The 23,744-nt window shown below is 41.7% G+C and overlaps 2 protein-coding genes across 3 annotated transcripts; both read left to right on the top strand.

Annotated features, from left to right (window-relative positions):
• Nucleotides 1-13,615: 13,615 nt before the first annotated feature.
• On the top strand, nt 13,616-14,333 carry LOC116393458 (small integral membrane protein 30). The gene has a single exon (XM_031865817.1). The coding sequence runs from the start codon at nt 13,666-13,668 to the stop codon at nt 13,852-13,854; it is 189 nt and encodes a 62-aa protein (XP_031721677.1). The 5' UTR covers nt 13,616-13,665; the 3' UTR covers nt 13,855-14,333.
• Nucleotides 14,334-16,272: 1,939 nt separating this feature from the next.
• Nucleotides 16,273-20,805, top strand: gpr85 (G protein-coupled receptor 85). Of its 2 annotated transcripts, none has more exons than XM_031865847.1 (2): nt 16,273-16,419; nt 17,722-20,805. In XM_031865847.1, the coding sequence occupies exon 2, from the start codon at nt 17,873-17,875 to the stop codon at nt 19,004-19,006; it is 1,134 nt and encodes a 377-aa protein (XP_031721707.1). In that variant the 5' UTR covers nt 16,273-16,419; nt 17,722-17,872; the 3' UTR covers nt 19,007-20,805. The 2 variants fall into 2 exon arrangements, with proteins under 2 accessions (XP_031721707.1, XP_031721708.1); XM_031865848.1 differs by lacking the exon at nt 16,273-16,419 and adding an exon at nt 16,475-16,735.
• The last annotated feature ends 2,939 nt before the right edge of the window (nt 20,806-23,744 follow it).

Genomic DNA, 23,744 nt, shown 5'->3' with positions numbered 1-23,744 from the left:
TAGCCGAGACAAATCCAGAATAAAAGCCTTCATCGCTTTAAAGGCTTAGAGCAGATATGCTATACCTATTATATTGTGATATGGAATCACAGTAACATTTGACTGGTCATATCTCATATCAGCAGCTGTATTATCTCTGTTACTGCATGATATTAGGGTTGTCAAAAAAGCCTCTTGCCTCTGCCAACTGAGGGCACAACTTAGCATGCCACTATTTTTTTTATTCTGCTGAGTGCTTGAGCCTCATTATGGCTGGGATTGAACCTTGGCGGAGATAACCTGACATGACTTCTTTGAGATGAACCCTTTGCACAGGAGCTTAGGGGTGTGAATGGAGTGAAGATATCAATGCTGGTGGCATCATCTCAAGTAAGAGGCGCCACAAATCCTCCTCACAGTTTTTCTCCTTGCCAGGTTTTGTCATCATTCAGTGTATTTTGCAGTCATGTTGTAGAGATTGTAAAACACATGTGTGATTATTAACCGACCAAATCCCAATATATGGGCAGTATAGGAGAAAACACTTGCCCACCACAATGTACCATTCAAAATTCACTGCAATTATTGAATCCATGGCTTCAAAAATGGCAGGCAAAGCAATTGCTGAACTATAATTGGACAATCCATGTTGGGGGCAGGGGTTAAGCGAACAGTCAATTGGCAGTGTTCATGAATGGGAAGCCAGTGAGGGATCGTGTATCCTTGTCACAGCAATAGCAACTCCTATTAGATGTTCTGGACAACTGGAAAGTGGAAATTGAGCGCGGATGTGTTTGGGTCATAACCTCCCACTGCGTATAGCTACGTATGTTAAAAAATGATGCGTTATGGAATCGTTCATATCAATTGTGTTCCTCATTGGTTTTCTTACTTCCTTGTTTTCATTATTACAAATTAGATAGTCCAGTGTCCCAGGAAAACATCTGTCCGCTGAACGAGTAGCTCATGAATCAAGGTTTCACTCGTTCTTTTCCCTGGTTAGATAGAAGGATGGAGGGAGGGATGAAAAGATGGAGTGAACGAGCAATTGTTCTGCTCTTGCAAACAGGCCATTCAGGGATATTCCCTGGGGACCGGAGCTTTTTCAAGGTTGCGTCCTACTCCGCTAGCTACCTCTGTGTATGTGTGTGTGTGCATGCATGCCTGAGTGCATGTAGTCCTCTGGGTCTCAATAACGTTCAGTCAGGCTGATATCTCTCCCCACACAGACAAAAAGAAAAAAAGAAAGTGCAAACTGTGGATGTGTTTTTGTGTGTGTGAGTGTGTGCTGACTCAGCCAAGTGCCAGAGGTTCCCACAAGTCTCCCAGGTCAGAGGGAGGGTCAACAGCTGTTGGCCAAGAACGTTCTCCATGTTCATTTTGCCTAGCACGAGGGCGAGGCCCGAACATGTGAGAAGAAGGAAATGCATGACAGTATTATTGTTCTGTGTAAAATGGATGTCTCTTGGAAGGAAAATCCCCCTCTGTGAATGCATGCCTGCTTTGTGATTTTTACGTAACACAAACACTTGCCATCAAAAGGTTGCAGGCATTCAGGCTGTACGATGACTTATGCGATAAGGCTGCGTTTGTCTGCATAATTCACCCAAGCTTGACAATATTTAATAAGGTTTACTTTCATTGCAACCAAATGATAAAATGTAGCCGTGCACCCATAAAACCATGCAGCAAGGTGACACAACAGCAGCTTTTCTATGGCCCTAATGTTAGATGAAGTTAATGCAGACTTCATTTCTGTCTACCATCTGTTCCCTCCTGCACTGCATTGTCAAAATATATTATTCCACTCCCCACTCGTTGTTTTTCATTGTTTGTTATTCGAGCAAGAAGTATATGGAAATTGGCCTGAAGGATTTCAGAGGTTGGCAAATTGCGTCTCCAATCAATGCCAGGACTGCAAAAAAAAATCTATGTAAGCCTTGTGTGCAAAATCATGCATTCATAAATTGGAGCAGAAGTGCTTACAAGGCAAAGTAAGAGTCATTATTTATTTGCGTTGTGAATATTTCTTCCAGGCAGAGATGGCAACGCCATACCAATGAAGCCACGGTGATGGCAGGGAGAAATTAATTAACAGAAGAAAGTGAGGGGGGGGGGGATAATGTGTCATGTTTCATTTTGCTATTGTTTTTAAATTAGACTCCAAAGACATCTCCCTTGCTGTTTTGATGAGGTTGTAGGGATTATGTTATTACATCCCTGACATCACTCCTCTCTCTATGTTCCTGGCACCAGCTCAGGGAACCTTAGCACTCAGTGGACACACAAGCATGCATATATCTCCAAACAAGAACGCTGGCAAGCACATGAGCGTTGAACAAAATGCAGACACAGAGATATGGAGCGGCCCAGGCCTGTCCACTGTGAGGCAGAGGATAAAGAAAGGGTTATGTAATGCTTTGCCCCCTGGATGAAAGGTTCACGCTGAACTGAAGTGGTGACCCTGAACCAATGGCTCTTTTTCCAAGAAAGGCACTAATGTTTGGTTGAGAACTCTATGAGTCTTTAAAATACTACCGTTGACAATACTTTGCTTTGTTTTACACTTAAATAATATAAAGCTTCATGTAACGCTTTGGAGAGCTGCTGATGCCAAAGTTCTGTGACTTCAAGTGTGACTTTTCACAGAGAAGTTGTGTTTTGCTTCCGCAGACACATATAACATTACAACAATTTTTACCAATAACTTATTACGGATTGTGCAAAGTATTGTGATAATTAGTGGTGCTTTCTAAATCTTTTTCAACCAGTGTTTGTTTATTTTCGTTTTTTTTTCATCATCGTCATGTAATTTACTCTATTTATAAATGAAATACAGCCCCGTAAGGGTAGTGACATCGGAAGCCGGTAGTGACTGCACACTTAAGCATGGCGGTTTGGATTAGATGGGGTGTTAGATCTTGTTCGGAAGACAGCAATATCCCCCCCACCCCCAATTAACATGGTTTGAAATTAGATGCACCTGCTGTATCATGCTCTCAATTTACGCAGATTCTGAAGTGTTCCCTTCCAACCAATAAGCTGCATCTTTGGTATTGGTTGTTGATTCCTTGTCTGATTCGAAGGCTTGCTTTCCCTAAAGAGCTTAGTAGCTATGAGGGCATTGGCAGGTCTTTATAATAGCACAGTCATTTGTGCGATAATATGTATTGAAATTCAAGGAGAATTCTGAAATGTGCCATTTACTCACTTTGCCTAATTTCCACTGCATGATTCTGCCCAACTCGACTCTACTCGACTTACTTTTGGGTACCAGGTGCTTTTCTCAGTTTATTTTTCAGCTGCAGATAGTGCACTCCTTTGCTAAATGACTATATCTAAACACAAACCATGCACATACACAAGGTCTGAACTTCTAACTCTTCAATGCTTGTGCAACATCAGAGGCATAAAAACACTTCCTAATGAACTAGAATCCCAAATTCCCATTATTACTTAAGGTTATCTTTAAAACTAGATTTTCTGAATTTCCCCTGCTATGAACAAGACTCACTGAGCCTCTTTACAAAATGTTATTTGTTTCTGTATAATGTTCTACTAAGCCTTAACCGGAGAGTGTCTGAAGGCTGCGGCTTTGAGAGCTGTGTGACTAATGCATGGACAGCTGAGTCACAACAGTAGAATGACCAAGAAATATACCCCACTTATACATTCATTCCTTGACCTGACCTTCTATTGTTACACCTGTTTTACTCAGGCCAGTCACTGCTAGTTGAAAGGGGAATATTCTATTCGGGAGTGGTGACACTGCTTTGATGTTATAGATTGGTTAACGTTTTGGATAAAACACAACAATTTCTGCGTTCTTTTTTGGTTTGGATGAAGTGTAGGAGGGTTAGCTGTGCTTCTCTGTCCACCACCTCCAGTACTAAATTTAAAAAAAAGTAGAAACAAACGTAGTAGAAGCTTTCTAAAGAGACTAAATTAGAAACAAATAATGTTCTGACTTGCAGTATGAATGGGATGATTCAATACACATTTAAAAGGACAAACTGGAGCACAGACGCCTGAGGCAGAGGAATTCTGAGCTCTGAGATGTATCTGTGTATGTGTGTGTATCCAGGTGTGTTTGCTGGAAGGAGAGAATGGACTTGGGTCCTTTCCCATCATGCTAGCTGGCACACCTTTTCGAGTCAGATTGATTGGCTCGGATAGGGTCAAATCGTGCCCGCTCTCTGACATTGTGTTTTCTCGGCGAGCACGCCTGGGTGCTGGCTAGAGGCGATGAAAGGATTTGGACACGCTTGGACATTTCCTGGATAAATGAATGTTCTCACAAAATGGAGGGAGGTGCATCAGCTAAACACATTATTATATTCAGAGTAGCAAATGCAGCCGTGTTGTTCATGATGGACACAGCAAGGTGAGAAGTGCATTGCAAAATGTTGTGCTAGAGCAAATATGAATCAATATTTAGCAAGACTGTTTTGGTAGTGTGAACATATGAACAGCCTGCCCTCTTTCTGACCCCAGAGACATGGAATACAGACCAGGGATTCTATGTGTCCTGATTACATTTTGTGAAAACATCCATCTGAAGTACTGCTATGCACAAAATCTCAATATAGCATCTTTGCTGCACTGGCACAGAACTGTGTGATTTAGTTTTCCCTGCGGTTGATTGACTCTTCAGAGAGTGTGCCCACTCGCTTTTTATGGCATGCGAGCACTTCCAAGTAGCTAACTATGTAAATTGAGCCTGTGAAGTGGTGGGAGAGTGATGAGACAAATGTTGAATTGCTTTTAACCCTTGTTAACGATCACAAATGATATCAACAATGTCTGGCCCGCAACCCGAAAAGTTGCAGCATTGTCAATTAACATGTTCAACCAGAGGACTATTTCCAAAGTGTTAGCATTGTGACAATGCTGGTAAATGTTGTGTGAACTCAAACTCAGTGTGTAGGTGGGGGATGTATATATACTGCGTGGCTTATTAAGGGAATGAATGACGGGTCGCTAGCAGGTGATGATGAGTTGACTGAAGAAGGGGGGGGGGCTGAGGAATACTACTTGCTGGGTAAAAAAAGGCCATCTCTGGAATGACAGGAAGAGACAAAATGAGCAGAAATGATGCAAAAATAAACTAAGATGGTGCTGTTGCCATGACAAGCATCTTATAGCTACATTCTCACCAGCACACGAGAACAAAATATGTATTGTGGTTGTGTAATTATTTTGTTTTCCAGCAAATATTTTACACCGACAAAAATGTTAATAAAAGTCAAACTTGATGTCGGTGGCTTTGTTGAGCTTTGACCCCGGTGTTTGACACGACTACAAGTGACTTCGCAGGCAATATGGAAATGGTGTCATCTTGACTTTTTTTGTCTATAGTCAGGCATCAGCTGGAGAGAGAGAGCTGCATGCTAATATGCATACGCCGCCACTCTCAGTGTTTCCATTCATTCAGTGAGCACAGGCCTTTGGAAAGTGGATGTGTGCAGAATATGTGTCTGCACCGTGGAAAATCCTTGTGCGTGGACTAATAAATGGACCTGCTGAGGACAGTTACATTGTCTCCTCTCTCTGCCAGATAGCTCTGTTAAAAGCCACAGTGGAGGCTAAGTGGCAGGGTCATTTGTTACACACAGTTTTATAGACTGCTGTAAGAACACTTAAACTTTATTCAGTCCATGACATAGCCCAGTTTTTTTTTAATAACGTTCCCTGCCTAACTGGGAAGATTGCAGCTCTTAAGTGAATCATCGTGGTTTTATCAGACTAGGAAGCTGCATTTTAGAAATCCTGGTAGTCTTAAAGAGAAGATGCACCGAAGACAATCCCTACCCAAAATGTTCTCCATTGACCAATCCACCATATGATCTAATACTTTGCTCATGCTATACTAAGCGAGTAAAAGTATCCGTTGTCTGATCTACAGTATGCAGTGCCTATGTCTCTCGCATATATCTCTAGAAGCAGAGATAAAGTTAAGATGCAGTGTTTTGCTGAAGGACACTATAGATGCATCAGCCCCTGCAGGACATGAACTTGTGGCTTTCTGGTTACCGCAGCATGTCTCTAACCACTAGACACTCCTGTTGGTAGCAGATTTCGGCTGTGGTCAGAATGGAGCCCTCAGTTGATCCTCTGCAGAGCATTACTTGACCTGGAGAAAGGACAGGCGTAAGCTTAAAATATCTCCGAGGCTTGACACAGCACTGCTCCAGCTGCACTCTGTAATTACCAGCAGTGCAATCAGCAGACTCGTTAATTTCCCCCGACTGACAGCCGCTGACGGCTCAATTGCAGAAAAAGCACCGGTACAACTTCATAAGTAAATGGAACGGACGTCCTGAAGCATTCTTCAGCCTGGGAGGCTGCACTCAGAGATATCTTTTAAGAACACAAAGACACAAATTAATAATATTGTTCTGTTCTGTCTGGCAGCCATTGAGATGCATGTTCCCAACAGATGCTTTATCTTTGACAACCCTAGTTGAAACGACAAAGAAAAAACAAAACAGACGAAATAGTTAGTATGAATTTCTCTTCCTGCCGCTTAAGAATATCACATGTACAGCTACACGCTCTCTCCCTGCAAAGCCCTTAACCTACTTATATAACATGTTGAGGATGCATGAGAAGTGATGGTGAGGGGACCATGCACATGGAGTTGTTTCTGGTTCTGCAGAAGTATTGATTTAAGTGTAAACCAATGTGAAGTGGTCCAGAATAAACATTCCACCGGCAAAGTAATTGGGGTGAGTGAGCCTGCAGAATTGGCCCAGATAAATAGGTCACTTAATAGGTTGTTTACGGCGGCAATTTGACATGATGCATGAGGGAACAGGGGTCTAGGTCCTGGCTGTATGCAACATAGGCTCCCCTTTAGAAATGTTTTAGAATCATAACGAATGCTACAGAAAACCGAGGTTATTTCCCCGTTTCATCATTTTGTAATAACTCCCTTGCACTGCTGAGCTATTGAAGATATTCCTTTATCTTTTCCTTCAGTTTCACCTGATGTCAGAGTGCTCTTTCGAGGCCTTTTACTGCAGCTATTTTGTGTCCTTCCTAGTACACAAATGAGATCCAAAATGAAAAGGGTGCACCCTATGGCAGCAAATTAATCAAAATAATGGGCGAGCAGAGAGGAGAGATGATCAAGTTTTTGTTCTAACGTGTTTTTCTAATGTTATTTCTTAAATGCCTGATGCATCAGGTAGCTGCAAGATTCTACCTGGTATGTCAATGTGAATGTTCAGCATGGTCAGCACCTCTCCAGCAGTAGTGAGCGTGACCAAACTCTCTGTCATCCAGTGAGAGGAGTCTACCATTAATACAGTTAAAGCTAGGAATATGATTACCACCAAGGCCACTCATACTGCATTAGAAATGTATGCCATCATGGTACACCTTTTGAGGCCCTTTATAGACTTATAGCAGACATGCTATAGTGCCTCTGTGAGGCTGTAGACACATGCACAGTGGTGCTTTGAGCTAAATGCTAACATGCTCACAGTGGAAAAATGCCACAGGCTACTGTTCAGCAGTATAATGTTTACTATCTTCACAGTTTTATTTTAGTGTGTTGGCATGCGAACATTTACTATTCGGTAGTAAAACAAGGCTGAGGCGGATGAATGTCATTAGCTTAGTCTGAATCTGAATCAAAGGAGATAAATCATAGAAAAATACAATCAAGACATTTACTGCTAATTAATGTGAAATTGCATGTTATTGTTCATTCATTTTGGCCAAATGGGGCCCACAATGGCAACACATTTATATCTTAAATGTGACAGCTTCAGTGGTTTATTTTTTAATGCGAAATGTGTTTTAGAGCTGCCAGAGGAATCGGATCAAATAAAATACTTCAACCCTGATAAAGCAGCATTAACATGACCTTCATCAACTTCTTTCTTACTAAAAATGCAATTAGCACCGCTGTGGCCAATATTATAGAGAAATATGCTTATTTGTTTTTTTCCCTAAGGGTTAGACAAGAAGATTGAGAACACTATATGTGTGTGTGTGTGTTAAATATGAATCTAGAGTCATACAGTCAATTAGCTTAGTGTAGCTTAGCATAAGTCTTGAAACGGGGAAGTCGGGAGGGAAGACGGGAGGTCCCAACGTAAAGAAAAAAAGAATGTTACCTGCTGGCATTTTTGGAACAAGTGAAGTACATTGACACAAACAGCCAAAATATATTATAACGGGTAAGACAAGGAAAAACAACAACAACAAAAAAGAGGCCAAAATCAAACTAAGGAACACTCCAAGAAGTAATTGTTTCCCCTTGCTTGCAGCCTTTAAACTAAGCTAAGCTAACCAGCTTTCTATTTATTTGAGAGTGGCATTGATGTTTTCATCTAGCAGTCTGCAATAAGGTGAAAACTATTTCTTCAACATCCCATGCGCAGACATTCTCATTTTATCAATATTTTCAAAAAAGCATCAAGCATCATATCAATAAATAAAACTAAAATTATTCTACACCTCTCTGTCTTTTAGCCTGTGACTTTGTTTGTGTGTGTGTGTGTGTGTGTGTGTGTGTGTGTGCTTGGACGGACATTTCTATGGAAGTGAACACTGCAGATGATGAACCAACCACATCATTGCGTTCATAATTGCAAGCTACAGAGGTGACATTTAACACCATGACAGGAACTGTGATGAGCTATCAATCTCCCATGCATATACATGTGCACACACTCACACATGCTCTGAGTAACTGTGATGTACTCAGCTGTCGGCCCTATTTGACGCAGGCTACACATTAGTGTGCAGCTGAAGAAATCTCGATCACCTTGAATAAATCAGCACTGTACTGTTTTCCATCTATTCAAAGGCGTCCCATCTATTTTGTTTGGGAGAGGCTCAACAGTAAACGTGCTAATGAAATGAAACCATTTGAACAGCTCAGTAAAAGCACTATAAATCTATGAAAGGTAAATGTATTACTCCAGATGAAAAATGTAAAGGACCCAGCCTGATGGAGTTATCATTTTGTAAACTAAGACTGAGGTTTCATCCCAAAATGATTCATTATTTTCGTATTTAAAAGTTGTGTAATAAATCACTTTGATGGGGTAGTAGTAGTAGTCATTGTTTTGGAATATTTTCTTCTTGAAATAAATTTCTCGCATCTCTCTGTCAAGCCTTAAGGCAAACTCCTGCCCTCTGCTACACACTGCGTCGACTCATTTCAAATCACAGGGAGATACAACCACTATTATGACAACCATTATGTATCTCTCTTGAAGCTCAGCGGCAATATGATGCTTATTTTAGTTTTCCTTTTGATTGCATTCTCTTCTTCTTATTTTATTCATACACCACACCAAATGAACCAAGTGTTGAAATGAACTTTACAGACAGTGTTAAGCGTGGTAGTTTCTTTTTAATGTTAAGAGCAAATACTTTAAAATGTACAAATTCATATTTTTCATTTTTACAAAGAAACATTCATCTGTAATGTACAAGAAGTTGGTCATAGTGACAAACGCAGAGTATTATCACTTGATTCTACAGTTGCCTGTAGCCTAATAGGGTGTGTTTTACTGTCTTTCAGCTGATTGTTTTGGTTTTACAGCCCACAACTTTACATTACTGAGTAGCTGGTTCGCCCATTGAAGCCCATTGAATACCAGTCTAAAGAAACACTACTAACATTTCAAAAGAATGCCAATTATTTTTCTAAATTGAAGTCCTGCTTGAAGGAGATGCTTCAAAGATGGTCCCTGATCAAAAGCTTGCTTCAATGAATATTACTACATTTCAGTAAATTAACTTCAGAAGCTGGAACCTTTAGGTAGGAAAGAAATCATAGCAAAGACCTAAAAGTGAACCTGGGTATTTTTCAGCTTGGATCCTGCTTCCCCATGTTTTTGTGTGTAAGTGACTAGTGGGGACAACAATTTTTGAAATTGGTCATGTATTGATCTCGTGGGAGGTGAGTGAATGAGAGGTGGAGAGAGGAGTACCAGGAAGAGTTTGTTGTGTTGGAGTAAAGAAAGCATAGCTTGGTGTGATCGAAGACATTTTCAATATCATGGCTGAATATTTAGATGATTTCAACAATGTGGATGATACCCGCCAGTATTTGTCTGAGCATGTGGATGAAGAGCTCCTACGAATTGAACGGCAGTACGGGGAGAGAGAGGACAACAGGCAGAAGAGGATGAACCAGCAGCTGCAAGGCCACGAAGCTCGGGAGACTGGCGGTGTTCCTGTGGGTGCTGTGACCTGACGCCCACAGAGGAAGAGTGGGACCTGTTGCTGCCCCAATTCAGATTTCAGAATGAGACTTCTCCTGAACATGCAAAAGGTATGAATAGGGTTATTTTCCACAATGTTGTCTGACACTTACAATAAGAATCTGAGCAAGTCATTTTAGTAAACATCATGTTAGGTCGTTTTGCTACTGGCAGTTAAAGCGCTCTTGCTCTCAAAACTGGGCCGATTTTAAAAAGTTGTTGTCCCCATTAGTCATGAGTCCAGATTGACAAACATAGCATGATTTTTATCTTTTCATAGACTCGGCCTTCAGCAGCACTCAGCCAAAAAAGAGAAAAATAAGAGAAGCTCTGAAATATCAGTGGAACGCACTGAGAAATAAGGTTATAACTGCATATGATAACATTACATTGATACAATAAATGGCAAAATATTCACTGGGAAAAATGATCTCAAGCTAATTTCTAGTCTCTGTAAAAACAAAGCAAAAATTCAAGGATGAATTGATTGCCCTTTAAAGCATTATACAACTGTCAGCGTAACACTCAGATGCGTGATTGTCAAGCATCCACCCTCAGACTCCCTCTCAGCTTCCAATATGAATAGATAATTACACTGCGTCATTCATCTTTTTGCAGGTCTTGTGATGTGTTTCAGCTCATCCCACATCCCTAACGGTGTGTGAGTCAGTGTGGTCCAACACTATGTTACGCAGAGCCGAGCTGCCCTTTCTTGCTTTTTCTGGTGTTGATTCAGGCCCTCCTAAGTATTTTAACATTTCCAACACTGCCACAAAAGACACAAGAAAATCCATTTGTCATGTCCCTCGCAGTACAATTCATTATAGATGGGGCACTGAACCACTACAAAAGCAACAATTCCTTTAAAGGGTCAGCTTTACAGTTTTTTTCTGAGAAACCAATTTCAGAACATAATTAATCTTCAGGGAGAGATGTTTTGTGCTGTTTGGTAAAGGTGGAACTCTGTCTTTACGTAATTGAGGACGGATGATGCTTACAAAACCAGGGACTCTGAGAACTGGCTTTTTCACTTCATCGTACCTCAAACACATTTAAGGACAGATAACCTAAGCATTGCGTCCTTGGCAGAATAACTTCGGAGACCAAACTTAACTAAGACAACACGGAGATGGAGAATTAAACCGGAGTCTTGTATATATTGACTATTCAAATGTTTGAAAACTTTTTTTTCAACAAAAGTTCAAAATGGTAAATGTAAATACACAGATATATTACAGAACGAACTGTGATGCTTCTTTTTTGTGAGACAAACATAATCCACTAACCCTCATGCATACCCACATAGCCCATACTGAATTAAAAGACCAGTTGAGATTGATATTTTTATGGAGTGCCTTCCTTGCCAGGTATGCCACTGACAGCCAGTAGCACTTTAACTCCATTGAGGGGAAGAAATGTCTCTTAAAGTCAAAAGGGAAGGGATAAATAAAAAAAGTGGAGTCACTGGAAATGCACACACATACACACAGAAACTTTAAATTCACGGTTACAGGTCTTTTGCCATCACCGCAACTGGACCCATGCAAGAGAGACAGCTTTACCAGCTGCACCCTTTTCCTTTGTATTTACTCAGCAGTTGAAATAACATGAACGGCGACTAACATCCAGTGGGAACCAATTCTAACAGTAGCAAGCAAAGCTAACAGTCAGCCTGGCCTGCTGGTTTCCCCTTTCCTGGTGAAATACAAACATAAGCACACAAATGTTGAATGATGTCGCTAACAGTACATAAGCACCATTATGTGTCCTTTTTGAAAAAGATGAGAAAACATCTACACCACGTATAGCACGCCAAAGAAGTCAGAATGAGACTCTTAGTGCGGAGTGTGCAGAAAAGGTTTTATCTAATCTGCACAATAGCTGCAATATCATTGTAGTCTATATTTCCCCGTACAAAAAGTGAGGAGAATTAAGATACACTGTTTCTCTGTGGTGCACATCCATATGAGTCCTTTTCAGTAAGTGTACGAATTTAGGGATGGAGCCTTCATGTGCTGAGCAGCACATTACGATGCAGAACACATAAGTAGGGAAGATTAATGTCACTGTCCTGGCCTGTTTGACAAACACTCTCATCTCTGGATATTCTCTCATCCTCCCACTGATCAATTACCGACACTGCTGAGATCCGGGATAAGTGCTGCTGCTGCTGCTGTGTGTATCTACCAGTGCAGAGTGTGAATCTGGAGGACACTTCTGATGGCTTAGCACATTAAAAACATCTCTTAAGTTGGGTTTTATGTTGTTATTAAGAGCTCAAATTTACCTTAGTTTAGGTACTGAATATAACTTTCAGGAATAAACAGACAGATTTTCATCCGTTCCATGATTTATGCTCTAAACAAGAAGCTTGTAACGGCCTCGTGGTCAGCCAAATGCAACCACAGAGATCAGACGCAAAAACGTGTAAAGCATATGTACACACACGTGTGTGTATGTGAGACATGTTGCCAAACAGACAGCAGGACCAAGAGAGAGAGAGAGAGTGTATCATGAGAAAGCGGGAAGAGTGAGCAGAGGGAATGTGCACCGATTCATCTCCTCGCCAGGAGCAGGCAGGTACAGAGGTATGGCAGCCCTACAAGGTCAATATTTTACTTTGGCTTGTGCTCGCTAATTATATTACAGGCAAAGTGCCCCAGGAGAGCACATAGAGAGATATAGACCGCGCAACCCCTCCACCCAGCTCTGCAAGCCAAACAATTTGTAGCATTAGCTGAGACGTTGCCGTGTTTAGTCATTGCAACAGGGCTGATTCGCAGCAATTTCAACATATTTCAGGAGATCAGGGGTGTACTGAGGCACAGCACAGCAGCCGGGTAGGAAATGGAGATAAGAGTTCTTGTAGTGTGGAAAATATCTTCCCGTCTAAACTGAAATAGTAAACCACGAAAGTTCCCAAATCTCGAGGCAGGCTTAATGTGGAACATACTTTACTCTTGTGGCTTTGTTTGGCATCTGATCAGACCTTGACCAACCAATGTCTCACACAACAGTATAGCTTATGCATGTCAACACGTGTTTGTCTTCAGAGGGAATATCAAGCTTCAGAGAAGAGCTGTTGATGTGCATGACTGGTGTAAAATAGTCTCCTATGTTTATAGCAGGGCCTGGGGGGGGCGATGTCGCAAATCCACTCACCGTGTAGAATAATTAGTTTGAATCCCAGAACCAGATTGCATTTATTTGATCTGTGAAACAGAAATCAATACAACAGCAGAATCATGCAGCATATATTATATCACGGGGCAAATGCCTGCCGAAATATAAAGTGTATCTTCTTTAAGAGAGGGGGGAAGCACCCAGAAAGCACAGGTTAGAATAATGCAGCGCTGCCATTGGCTGAGCGCACCAGGAAGTCCATCCGCTGGTGCTGTCACATGCCTCTGACGCAGGGACTTCCCGAAAGTAAACAGCAACCGCGGAAACGCTCAACATGGCTCCCAAAGTTGAATTCACAAACGCTGCAGCGATCGTCTGGCTGACGTTTCTGTCTCTGATCCACCCGGCGGAGGCTTACGGTGCGGGCGACGCTTTAGCCCTGCTCCTGGGCACCATCCTGGCCGTGGTGGGTGTCTGCGCCTTCCTCGGCTGGTACGCGCGGAGGCGGAACGGACAGCTGTGAGAGCGACTGCCTTGCCATCACCAACCGCATTAATGCCTATCTATCTGATCTAATGCGGACTTTCTGGCACTATGGTTTGTGTCGAAGCGACTGGCAATACACGTGCCTTATTGGAATTAATGCGTCAAGCGCAACGGGAACCACGTGGAGTGTGTTGCAGGAGGTGGAGGGAGACAACCAGGAAGTCCCGAAACAGGAGCTGTAATTTGTTGCACTGCTGAAGCTGAAGACCAAACACTGTTGCCTTTATATATGAAAATACATGCTGTAGTTCCTGTGTATTGTCACAAAGATGCTTGCAGTGTATAATGCGCATATTTCCCATGCTTGGTGTGATCACTGTGATTTCCTGATGTGTTCATGTCTGCAATGTGACAAGTGTAATTACATGAGAAGAGTGGAGCTGTTGTACTTGCCGCTGTTAGAACATGCGACAGTAGCTCTGAGAATAATAAATTGCTCATCTGATGCTCTTCACAGCTTCTGGTTTGCTTGATGTATGAATGATCTGCTGTGTAATCACATCTCTACTCTTCTTTCATTTAGGTGTGGATAGAGTGCTTTCAAGCCCAGACAATTTGCCCTAATTGAACTCTAGGTTTTTATGACAGACTACCATACAAATGTTTAAAAATGTAAGCCTCCACAAAGGCTTAGGGCAGTGATGCAATATCCTCAACTTAAGGAAAAATAGCAATATGATATAATATAAAAATATTATTAAATATATAAAATATTAAAAGTTATAGCCCAGCATTCAATGTTGGACAGTAGTATTATCAGCAAAATGTAATTAAAGTATCAAAATTAAAAGAAAATTTCACCTGTGTGACATTATATAAATTGTTCATCCACTGGTTCCGAACCTAAAGGGGTCAGGCCCCTCTTAAGGGTTGCAAGATTAGTCTGAGGAGTTGTGAGATAAGGAATTGGAAAGAAGAAGAAGAAAAAAAAATGATTTATCTCTTTGGGCCTCAAATACTTAAATATTTAAATGAAACCATCAGAGAAGTTAAGAGAGGAACCGTCTCTTTGGAAAAACTGAAAACACATGTAATACATCTGTAATGTGACACGGGCTCCAAGTAGACATTTCTGTTTTGGGGTTACAAGCCAAAACGATGGGATCCACTTGTTTAATCTTCGACAATGTCTTGTAATTTATTATTTATATTCTTCATGTAAATTCTAACCGCTGACTCTTGCTGTCAGATAAATGTGGTGTTGTAAAAGATTGAATTACTGAACTTCTGTAAATGTATTTCCACTGCAGCTAATATAATAAGCTATATGTATACATTATATATATGTATATGTATACATATATATGTTTTTGTATGGAAAACTAAAATAATTATGATCATATATACTTAAAGTCATTATTTGAACTTGGAATGATATAAAATTGTTGACATTAGATTAATCTGGATGGCCATAAAATAGTTTATTTTGCAATGAAATGAATGATTCAGCCTCTACTGTATCTAATGTGACCGTTTGTATTAATTATCAATGAGTAGTCTGTGATATATGGTAAACTGGGAATGAAAAGGAGCCGGTTCTCAGCCGCATTCCTTTGTAATCATAAACAAAAGGAAATCTGCACATCGTCCCCTGTACCATGTTGAAGTTGTAACACACACATTCCCTACACGTATGACCAAAACAAATCATCTATTTTTCAGCCCAGGTATATGACAGCGTCTCAGTGTGTGTACACTTGTGTACAGGTGGCTGATTGAATCGGTGTTCCCTTGTTACGCTGCTCATGACATCCCTTCTCTCCATACATGGCTGAGAAATCAAATCCTATGAATTTATCATGCTGCCCTGGCAGAATGAACAACGGTGCCCAAAGTGCTTGTCAATTATGTATATACAGGAGAAGTCATTCTACCTTGAGGTGAACTAGGCTGCCTGATTTAACCCTTCACTTTCTACATAATGGGGACATTTGTGTAGAGTGAAACATGTATGAGCATGAAGGCAGAGAGGGAGGTAGTCTCCAAGTAGAATTCAGCTAATACATCTGAGACAGACGCCAAGCAAAAGGTCTAACAGGGAATAAAGCACTGTAACAAAAGAGTAGCAGGCAGATAATGAGCCACATTTAGCTTTTGTATATATTCAAATTAATCTGAAACAGTGGTGTGTGTGTGTGGGGGGGCGATTAAGATGCATTTTTTTTATCTGGACTCTACTGGTGAAGCTGCCAGTAAAATAGGTATCCCTTACGCTACACGGGAAATAATGAGTATCCAACTGCTGTAACGCGTTACCGGCCAGCAGCGGCCCGTTGAGCAGATGTTACCAAGAGAGAGGGAGCTGCTGCTGCTGCTGCTGATGCTGCTGCTGCTGCTGCTGCAACAAGAGACAAGACGCGTCTTGGATCACAAATAGGGATGCAGGGCGCATGCGCACTGGGCTCCCTTTACTGTAGGATATTCACCGTGGAGGAAAAAAAAAGGGGGCAGGCAACAAAACAGGCTTTTTAAAAACAGCAAAACCCCGGCGCGTGCAATGTAAATAACCTCCAGGAGGGAGACGAAATAGGATTATCAACAGGTAGGATTTCGATTGATCTTATGATCGTCTGTCTGTCTCTCGCTCTTTCTCTCTCTCTCTCTCTCTCTCTCTCTCTCCTTTTTTTTTTTTGGCCTTGGCTTGTGTGGTGGCTGCGATTCTGGGCAATTCATAGAGGGGACCTGGGAATTATTCTAGTCTAATGGACGTACGGATCCGCTACACTGTTATGCTTCATCCAGCCGATTGGGACGCGAGGACGATGCTTTTTACCTGCCGTGCTTTTTCACCAAAATCGGTCGGATTCAGACGCGCGTAGAACACTCGACCGACAATCGGAGGACACATTTAGAGACGCGTAAGTAGACACAAACGCCAATGTTCATGGAATCAGATGTTACCACATGCTATGTGTCGTTTCCCAAACAGTAAAAAACATAGATATCGAGTATAACAACCCGTAATATTATTACCAGCAGGTTTGTTATTATCACTTCCAACCACCCATATCGGGTAATCACACCCGCGCACTAACAAGCCCAATATATGTCGAAATGCGTCTCTGGTGTCAGTATCATACACTAATACTAATACTAATACAACAGATGATCTGGAAAATCGTCAGGCTCAATAAACGCCTTAATGGGAACACTGCTTATTAACGTGAGACCAGTAATCCGGTTAACCTTTATTCAAGCAAAAAAAACCCACGAACGCTTTATTATGTATGCACCCTCCGTCGATCTGCCACAATGCACGAAGGCAGGGCGAGTTTATTCGAGGCATCCGCCGCTTTAGAGAGCCGTCCTCTGTGCTGCAGGGTGTAGGGTGTGATCAAGAAGAGCTTATTTTGGACTGCATTTCTCTTAATGTTCACTGTGCGCTGAAAAAATGTATCCCACTCCAAAAAAAAAATCGAACCAAACCGAGCCTTTTTTTGTTGTCTAAACCGTTGCTTTCCGAGGGGTAGAGATGCGTCGTTTCTTAATGAAGGCTGGGCTGTGCTTTTTGCCATCTTTTGTTCAGGAAATTCCAAAGCCACCAGAAAGAATTGTACCAATGTAATAGATTGATGCTTTCATCTTATCAAGCTCAATCACTGCTTGTCTGTCTGTCTGGATCTAGACAAAGTATTCAAGCTGAGACAGAGCTCTTCACTGTGTCACTCTAGATGTTAAAATGTTCAATAAATAAATAATGGCAGACAGAAGGAAATTAGTGCTTATCTCATTCTAGATAGTCAATGTGCAGTTGAAAACAATGCAGCTGTTGTGTGGGACTGAATGCTGATGGGTGGATAATATTTTTCAGTTCTTTTTTTTTTTTTTTTTTTCTTTTTTTTAGGTGTGATGAGACAAAGGAACAAAGGATGCCTTAGAGGAGAGGTTGCCTATATGCCTGGAAACCTCTTCAAAGCCCACCGCCAAATGGATCTAACGCCTCCCCCTGCCACCTCTAGATCATGATACTTGGCTGAAGCTATTCCGCTATCTTTATGATCCCTCCTCCATCTATGGCGAACTATAGCCATGCAGGGGACCACACCATCTTGCAGAATGTCTCTCCTCTCGCCACGTTCCTCAAACTGACCTCTCTTGGTTTCATCATTGGAGTCGGTGTGGTTGGAAACCTCCTAATCTCCATCCTGCTGGTCAAAGACAAGAGTCTGCACCGAGCGCCCTACTATTTCCTGTTGGACCTGTGCGCCTCTGACATCCTGCGCTCTGCCATCTGCTTCCCCTTTGTCTTCACCTCGGTCAAGAATGGATCCACCTGGACTTATGGCACGCTGACCTGTAAAGTGATTGCCTTCCTGGGTGTGCTCTCCTGTTTCCACACAGCGTTTATGCTGTTCTGTGTCAGCGTCACACGCTACCTGGCCATCGCACACCACCGTTTCTACACCAAGAGGCTGACCTTCTGGACCTGTCTAGCTGTCATCTGCATGGTGTGGACGTTGTCGGTGGCTATGGCGTTCCCGCCGGTGCTAGATGTAGGGACGTACTCTTTTATCCGGGAGGAGGACCAGTGCACATTCCAGCACCGTTCCTTTAGGGCGAATGATTCGCTGGGCTTCATGCTCCTGCTAGCGCTCATCCTCCTGGCCACGCAGCTGGTTTACCTCAAGCTCATCTTCTTCGTCCACGACCGTCGAAAGATGAAGCCTGTCCAGTTTGTGCCTGCTGTCAGCCAGAACTGGACCTTCCACGGGCCTGGCGCCAGTGGGCAGGCGGCGGCCAACTGGCTGGCCGGATTCGGTCGAGGCCCCACCCCGCCTACCTTGCTGGGCATCCGGCAGAACAGCAACGCAGCGGGCCGCAGGCGTCTACTGGTGTTGGATGAATTCAAAACAGAGAAGAGGATTAGCAGGATGTTCTACATCATGACGTTTTTCTTCCTGGCGCTGTGGGGGCCCTATCTGGTCGCCTGCTACTGGCGGGTGTTTGCAAGGGGCCCTGTGGTCCCTGGGGGCTACCTGACGGCCGCCGTGTGGATGAGCTTTGCCCAGGCTGGGGTCAATCCTTTCATCTGCATCTTCTCCAACAGGGAGCTCCGGCGCTGCTTCAGCACCACACTCCTCTACTGCAGAAAATCCAGGTTACCAAGGGAACCCTACTGTGTTATATGAAGGTTTTGCTGTGGGTTTTTTCTCCTCTGTCTCTATTGCCCTGATTGATCTTGATCTGGGCTCGTTCCCATTGTACAGCGCGCTCTCTCTTCTATCTCTCTTCTCTTCATCCTCCAGTTTTCCTGCTGTTCCTCCTTCTCCTAACCCTTGTTTTCAGAGGTGGAAGGTGGACTGTCAATCACGAGGCTCTGCCGGGATGATTGAATATGAAACGAATCAAACATGGAGGCTGAAGAGAATGGGAATGCGCAGGAGGTCTGGATCCCCTCCTGTGTTTATGTTCTAGTAAACAGACATTTTGGAAGGCCATGCCAATGCAGAGAAGCAAAAAGTTGAAAAAAAAGAAGAAAAAAAACAACCGAATGGGCAAAACAATAAAAACAAAACCTTTTGCTTTGGATATTTTGAATATGCGTAATTCTGTGAGGTGTGAAATACATAAACATAAAGAAAAAAGATTAAAAAACAAAGAAACGATACCTCTCAAGGAATCACTGGAAATGTTTTACATTTTACGAGTTGCACTAAAAAGAAGATGTAAAGATGCTTTTTTTTGGTCAACAGTTGCCAGTTGCATTGCAAAGGACAACCTTTCCTTTTTGTTCTTTTTTTTCCAAACTAAACAATGAATGCTTTAATTTGCAACAGACTACACAATCGCTGTAAGTAAAGCAAAGCTTGGTGACTGTTGGAATACACCATCACAAGAGGATAAAATGGTTTAAATGTAAGTGATATCTTTTTTTCATTTACTTGGGTGGGGGCTTAACAATGGGGATTTACAATGTGTGGTTTTGAAGTTGCAATTTAAAACTAGAAATAATTTCTTGTAGTTTTACAATCCATATGTCCCTAGTGTCTGGCATTGTTATTTTCTTATCACCTTTTACAAAAAAAAAAGCGGAAATAAAGATGAAATGGTGTTTGGATTTTGAAAAAATAAAAGACGTTACTTTTAAGAACAAACTTGTGCTTAAAAAAGACATTGAAGAAGTAGTTAAATGTTTCATCATATCCATGTACCTAATCACTGTCATATTGTTACAGTATTGCTGATGCCACTCCGGGTGTTCTTGCCTTAATGGTTATGATATTGTCATGTTTCTTGGTTGTTGGGTTATTTATTTATTTATTTTGATTTCATTCACTCCTAAAAAGTCGCTTTTTTTCAGATGCAAGGGGGAGGTTCTTTTTCTTCTTTTTCACATCGATGTGAAGTGCATGTCCATTTTTTTAAAAAGCTGGTCCACTCCCATGAGCATCACAGCAGGCCATACACTGAGCAGCCCATTTTTATTCTGCGATGGTTTGCTACACCCCACAGAGTGCTCAGAGCACAGGGAGTGTGTGTGTGTGTGTGTGTGTGTGCGTGTGCGTGTGTGTCGGTGGGTGCATGTGTGTGCGTCGCAGAGCGCGTGTGCTGCGTGGATCAGACAACAGTCACTTCAAGACCAGAGCCTTAGTATGAAATCTTGCACAATTTGTAAAAAAATGTTTAAAAAAAACAACAAAAAAAACACAAAACAACAAAGACATTTAAGGCACACCGTCTTGTTTCTACTTTCCCTACATTTGCTCAATACTGATTGTTTTCAATGACTTACTTTCTTTCTCTTGTGGCCATTTTAATATTTATTATGTATTCTTTTTTGTATAATATAGATAGACTGTGTGTAAGTATGTGAGTCTTTCAGTTTGAAGTCCCGAATGTGAGTACAGTTTCAGTTAGGATTGCATTTGCTGAAAGTTAAACTGTGTAATCTGTTGCTTTTTGAAAATAAAAAGTTTCCATTTTACAACATTCGTTTTCATCCCTCTCATTGGGTGGAGATCATGTTAGGCGATGCTAACAGCTGGGGAAACCCCTCAGAGGTTGGTGCTGTCATGGTAGTGTTTTAAAATGGTGCTTGGTCAAGTGATGAATTTGCCAACATCCTCACCCCCTGCAGGTCAAAGCTTTGTGTCTCTAAAATGTCCTTTTGTCACTTGAATTCATAAGGCTTCATTGCAGAACACTCATTACATTGTGATTTCTAAATATTTTGAAGCCGCTGCTGTTATAATGTCCATATTTGGTACTTAAGTGACCAGTGGTGGTTGGTATTTCTACAAGGATGTGTCATTTATGTTCACGCTATTCTCTGTATGAGAATGTGTCTTCTCTGTCTTTGAGCCCTTGTCAAAACAGAATATATGCCAAACCTTGTCATTGAATGTGAAGTGTGTTTGACATTTAACGGGAATAATCTCCATCAATATATCCCAGGGCATGCTGACCATGGCAGCGTAAAGGGGAATACCACTGAATTTCAGATGTAACATATCCGACTCCCATATGGAATAATGGCAAAGCACTCTGGATTAATGAATACCCTTGCTCTGAGCCCTGTAGCCACAAATGACATCGTGGTTTGTCCCATTCCCTCATCTTTAAGGTCACATTGATGTGCAGCGGCACTGACAAATGAATTGGCGAAAATGTGGAGCGGAGAACGATGGAAATATGAACAAATGAAGCCCATTTCCTTCAAATGCATACTCATTTTGCAAGACATTTGTTACCTTGAATGCCCCAGTAATTAATAAATGTTACCAAATTATAAGGAAAGTTTTATTGTTACATACTTTCCATGCAAGGATTCATTGTCTTATTCAAGGATACAGCATGAACCCTTTTTTTGTTCAAATAAATAGTGGAATGTAAAAAACGACAGCCATTGGAGTTGAATAACATTTGAGTTTCAAACCAAAGGCTTAAAAAGACCGAGGCATACTTACTGTTAAATTGAGTGGTATTTCTCTGGAAAAGAAAGTGAGTACAGTATGTGGACAGTGTCTGAAAGCTCATATGTGCATCTGCAAGAATAGAGTGTGAACTTAAATAATTCAAGATGATATGACAGTTGTGTACGATTCAGACATCATTGTTGCTTTTTTGCTTTTTAACCAAAATGTGTTCCACTGTCCTATTTCATATTTCGGAAAGAAACCCAGAAATAAGTAATGACCTGAGTCCGAGTGCCTGAAAAACACAACATATGGTGCTGAAATGGCTTGTAAAGGTATTGCATGCAGGTTCCACCGATGAGAAATATCTATTAGGGATCCGATTTCATTACGATATTTTTTAATTACTGTTTTATTTTTGGACTTTGGTCATTCCAGTTCGGACCCACTAAGGCCAAGTGAGATGTTGTGAGAGCATTCATTGAAATTTAAAGGAATGTTTAGATATTTGCAAATGCTCTAGTCTGGTTTCACATATTGTCTTTTTCTTGTTGGTTTTTTGTACAATGCCTCTTGAAATTGATGAATGAGGTGATGATGATGATGATGATGATGAAACTAAACATTATATTTTGTGGGATTTTAAAGTGGGGCTGATGCTGTGCTTCTTGAGACTAGGGCGGGAATTAATATCCCACTTATGTATACTTTAGCCTCATTCAGCATATGCAAATCACAAAGTGTGTCACTTTTTGAGCACTGGCCCATTTCCTCGCATGTTCTTTTGAGTGTCCCAGTAATTCTGTCTCCCTCCACGTCTGAGCGAAGAAGACAGGCAGAGGTGGTCGGCTTGAAAGCGCTTCGTTCTGCCAGACAAGCTCTCACATTGAACTCTTTTTTTTTTTCCTCCGAGGTAACATGTCTCCTGAGAAACATCGAGAAACATATTGTTCATAATCAAAGCAATTAGGACTGCTGGTAGTGTGCTGTACCATCTGACTGAGATCGCTTCTTTGCACTGGTGTTCAGATCGTGGAAGAAAGCGAAAATGGATCATTTTTTTTGGTGAGGCAATTATAAGGCTTTGCTGGAGATACTTTTCATTTCACCATCAGAGGACTTTTCTGTTGGATTTTGGATCCCAATGAATAACACAGCCATCCATAATTCCATGTCACTCTCCTTGTATCTCAGTGGATTTGCACAAACAGTTTCAGTTTTTTAATGGACTGCCAATGGGCTCTGAAAAAAAGCATCTCACCCTAGCCCTCATTTGCTGTCTATAATTTGAGTAAATACCATCTGTTGACTGAGAAACATTGGCTTTTTTTCTAAAAAAGGAGGGGAGGGGGGGAGCTCATCTAATGTGAGTCTTTCTGCATTCTTAAGCATTTTCTATCTGTATAATGCACGTCAAACCTTAATTAAAGTGCAGTAAGGGCCTTGTGCCGAGGAGCACTCAAATATGAAAAGCTGCCTTGAATGGAACGGAGTGGACGACTCAATCTTCTGTCAAGCTACTCAGGATAACGGAAGAATTGCTTTCTGCGTTTGGCATCACCCTACTCTGCATACGTTTGATTGTGTGACCGCTTGAGAACGGAGCTGGTAAAGTAATGGTTCAATATGCTTTGCGTAATTTCTCCAGGGCGTTTTTTTGTGAAATGACATTTACTTACAATGTGTGCTTGGTGGAGTTTTACGTGGGATGTTTGGTCAAATGATTTACTCTGCTCTTTGTGTGTAGATGTGTGTGTTGTCGGTACAAGGAGTGAGGTTCAGTGACCCCCCCCCTGACAGTTTGTGTGGCTGCAGGTTTTCATGCAATCGTGTTTGTCCTCGGTCACAGGTCAATCCACCATCAGCGTGTCAGAACAGGCTGTGAAGCCGAACAGTCCTCTTTCCAGCAGACTACATGGTTAACAGTCATCAAACTGCAGAGCTGCAGTAGTGTTCTCTCTAATGGCTTTGCAGCTTTATGGCTAATGTGCCTCAGCAAATTGGTAATGAT

Source organism: Anarrhichthys ocellatus, unplaced genomic scaffold, assembly GCF_004355925.1.
Source record: "Anarrhichthys ocellatus isolate YVR2014 unplaced genomic scaffold, GSC_Weel_1.0 scaffold33, whole genome shotgun sequence".
NCBI classification, from domain to species: Eukaryota; Metazoa; Chordata; class Actinopteri; order Perciformes; family Anarhichadidae; genus Anarrhichthys; species Anarrhichthys ocellatus.
The sequence above is the reverse complement of the archived record's forward strand: the minus strand, read 5'-3'. Positions and strand labels throughout refer to the sequence as shown.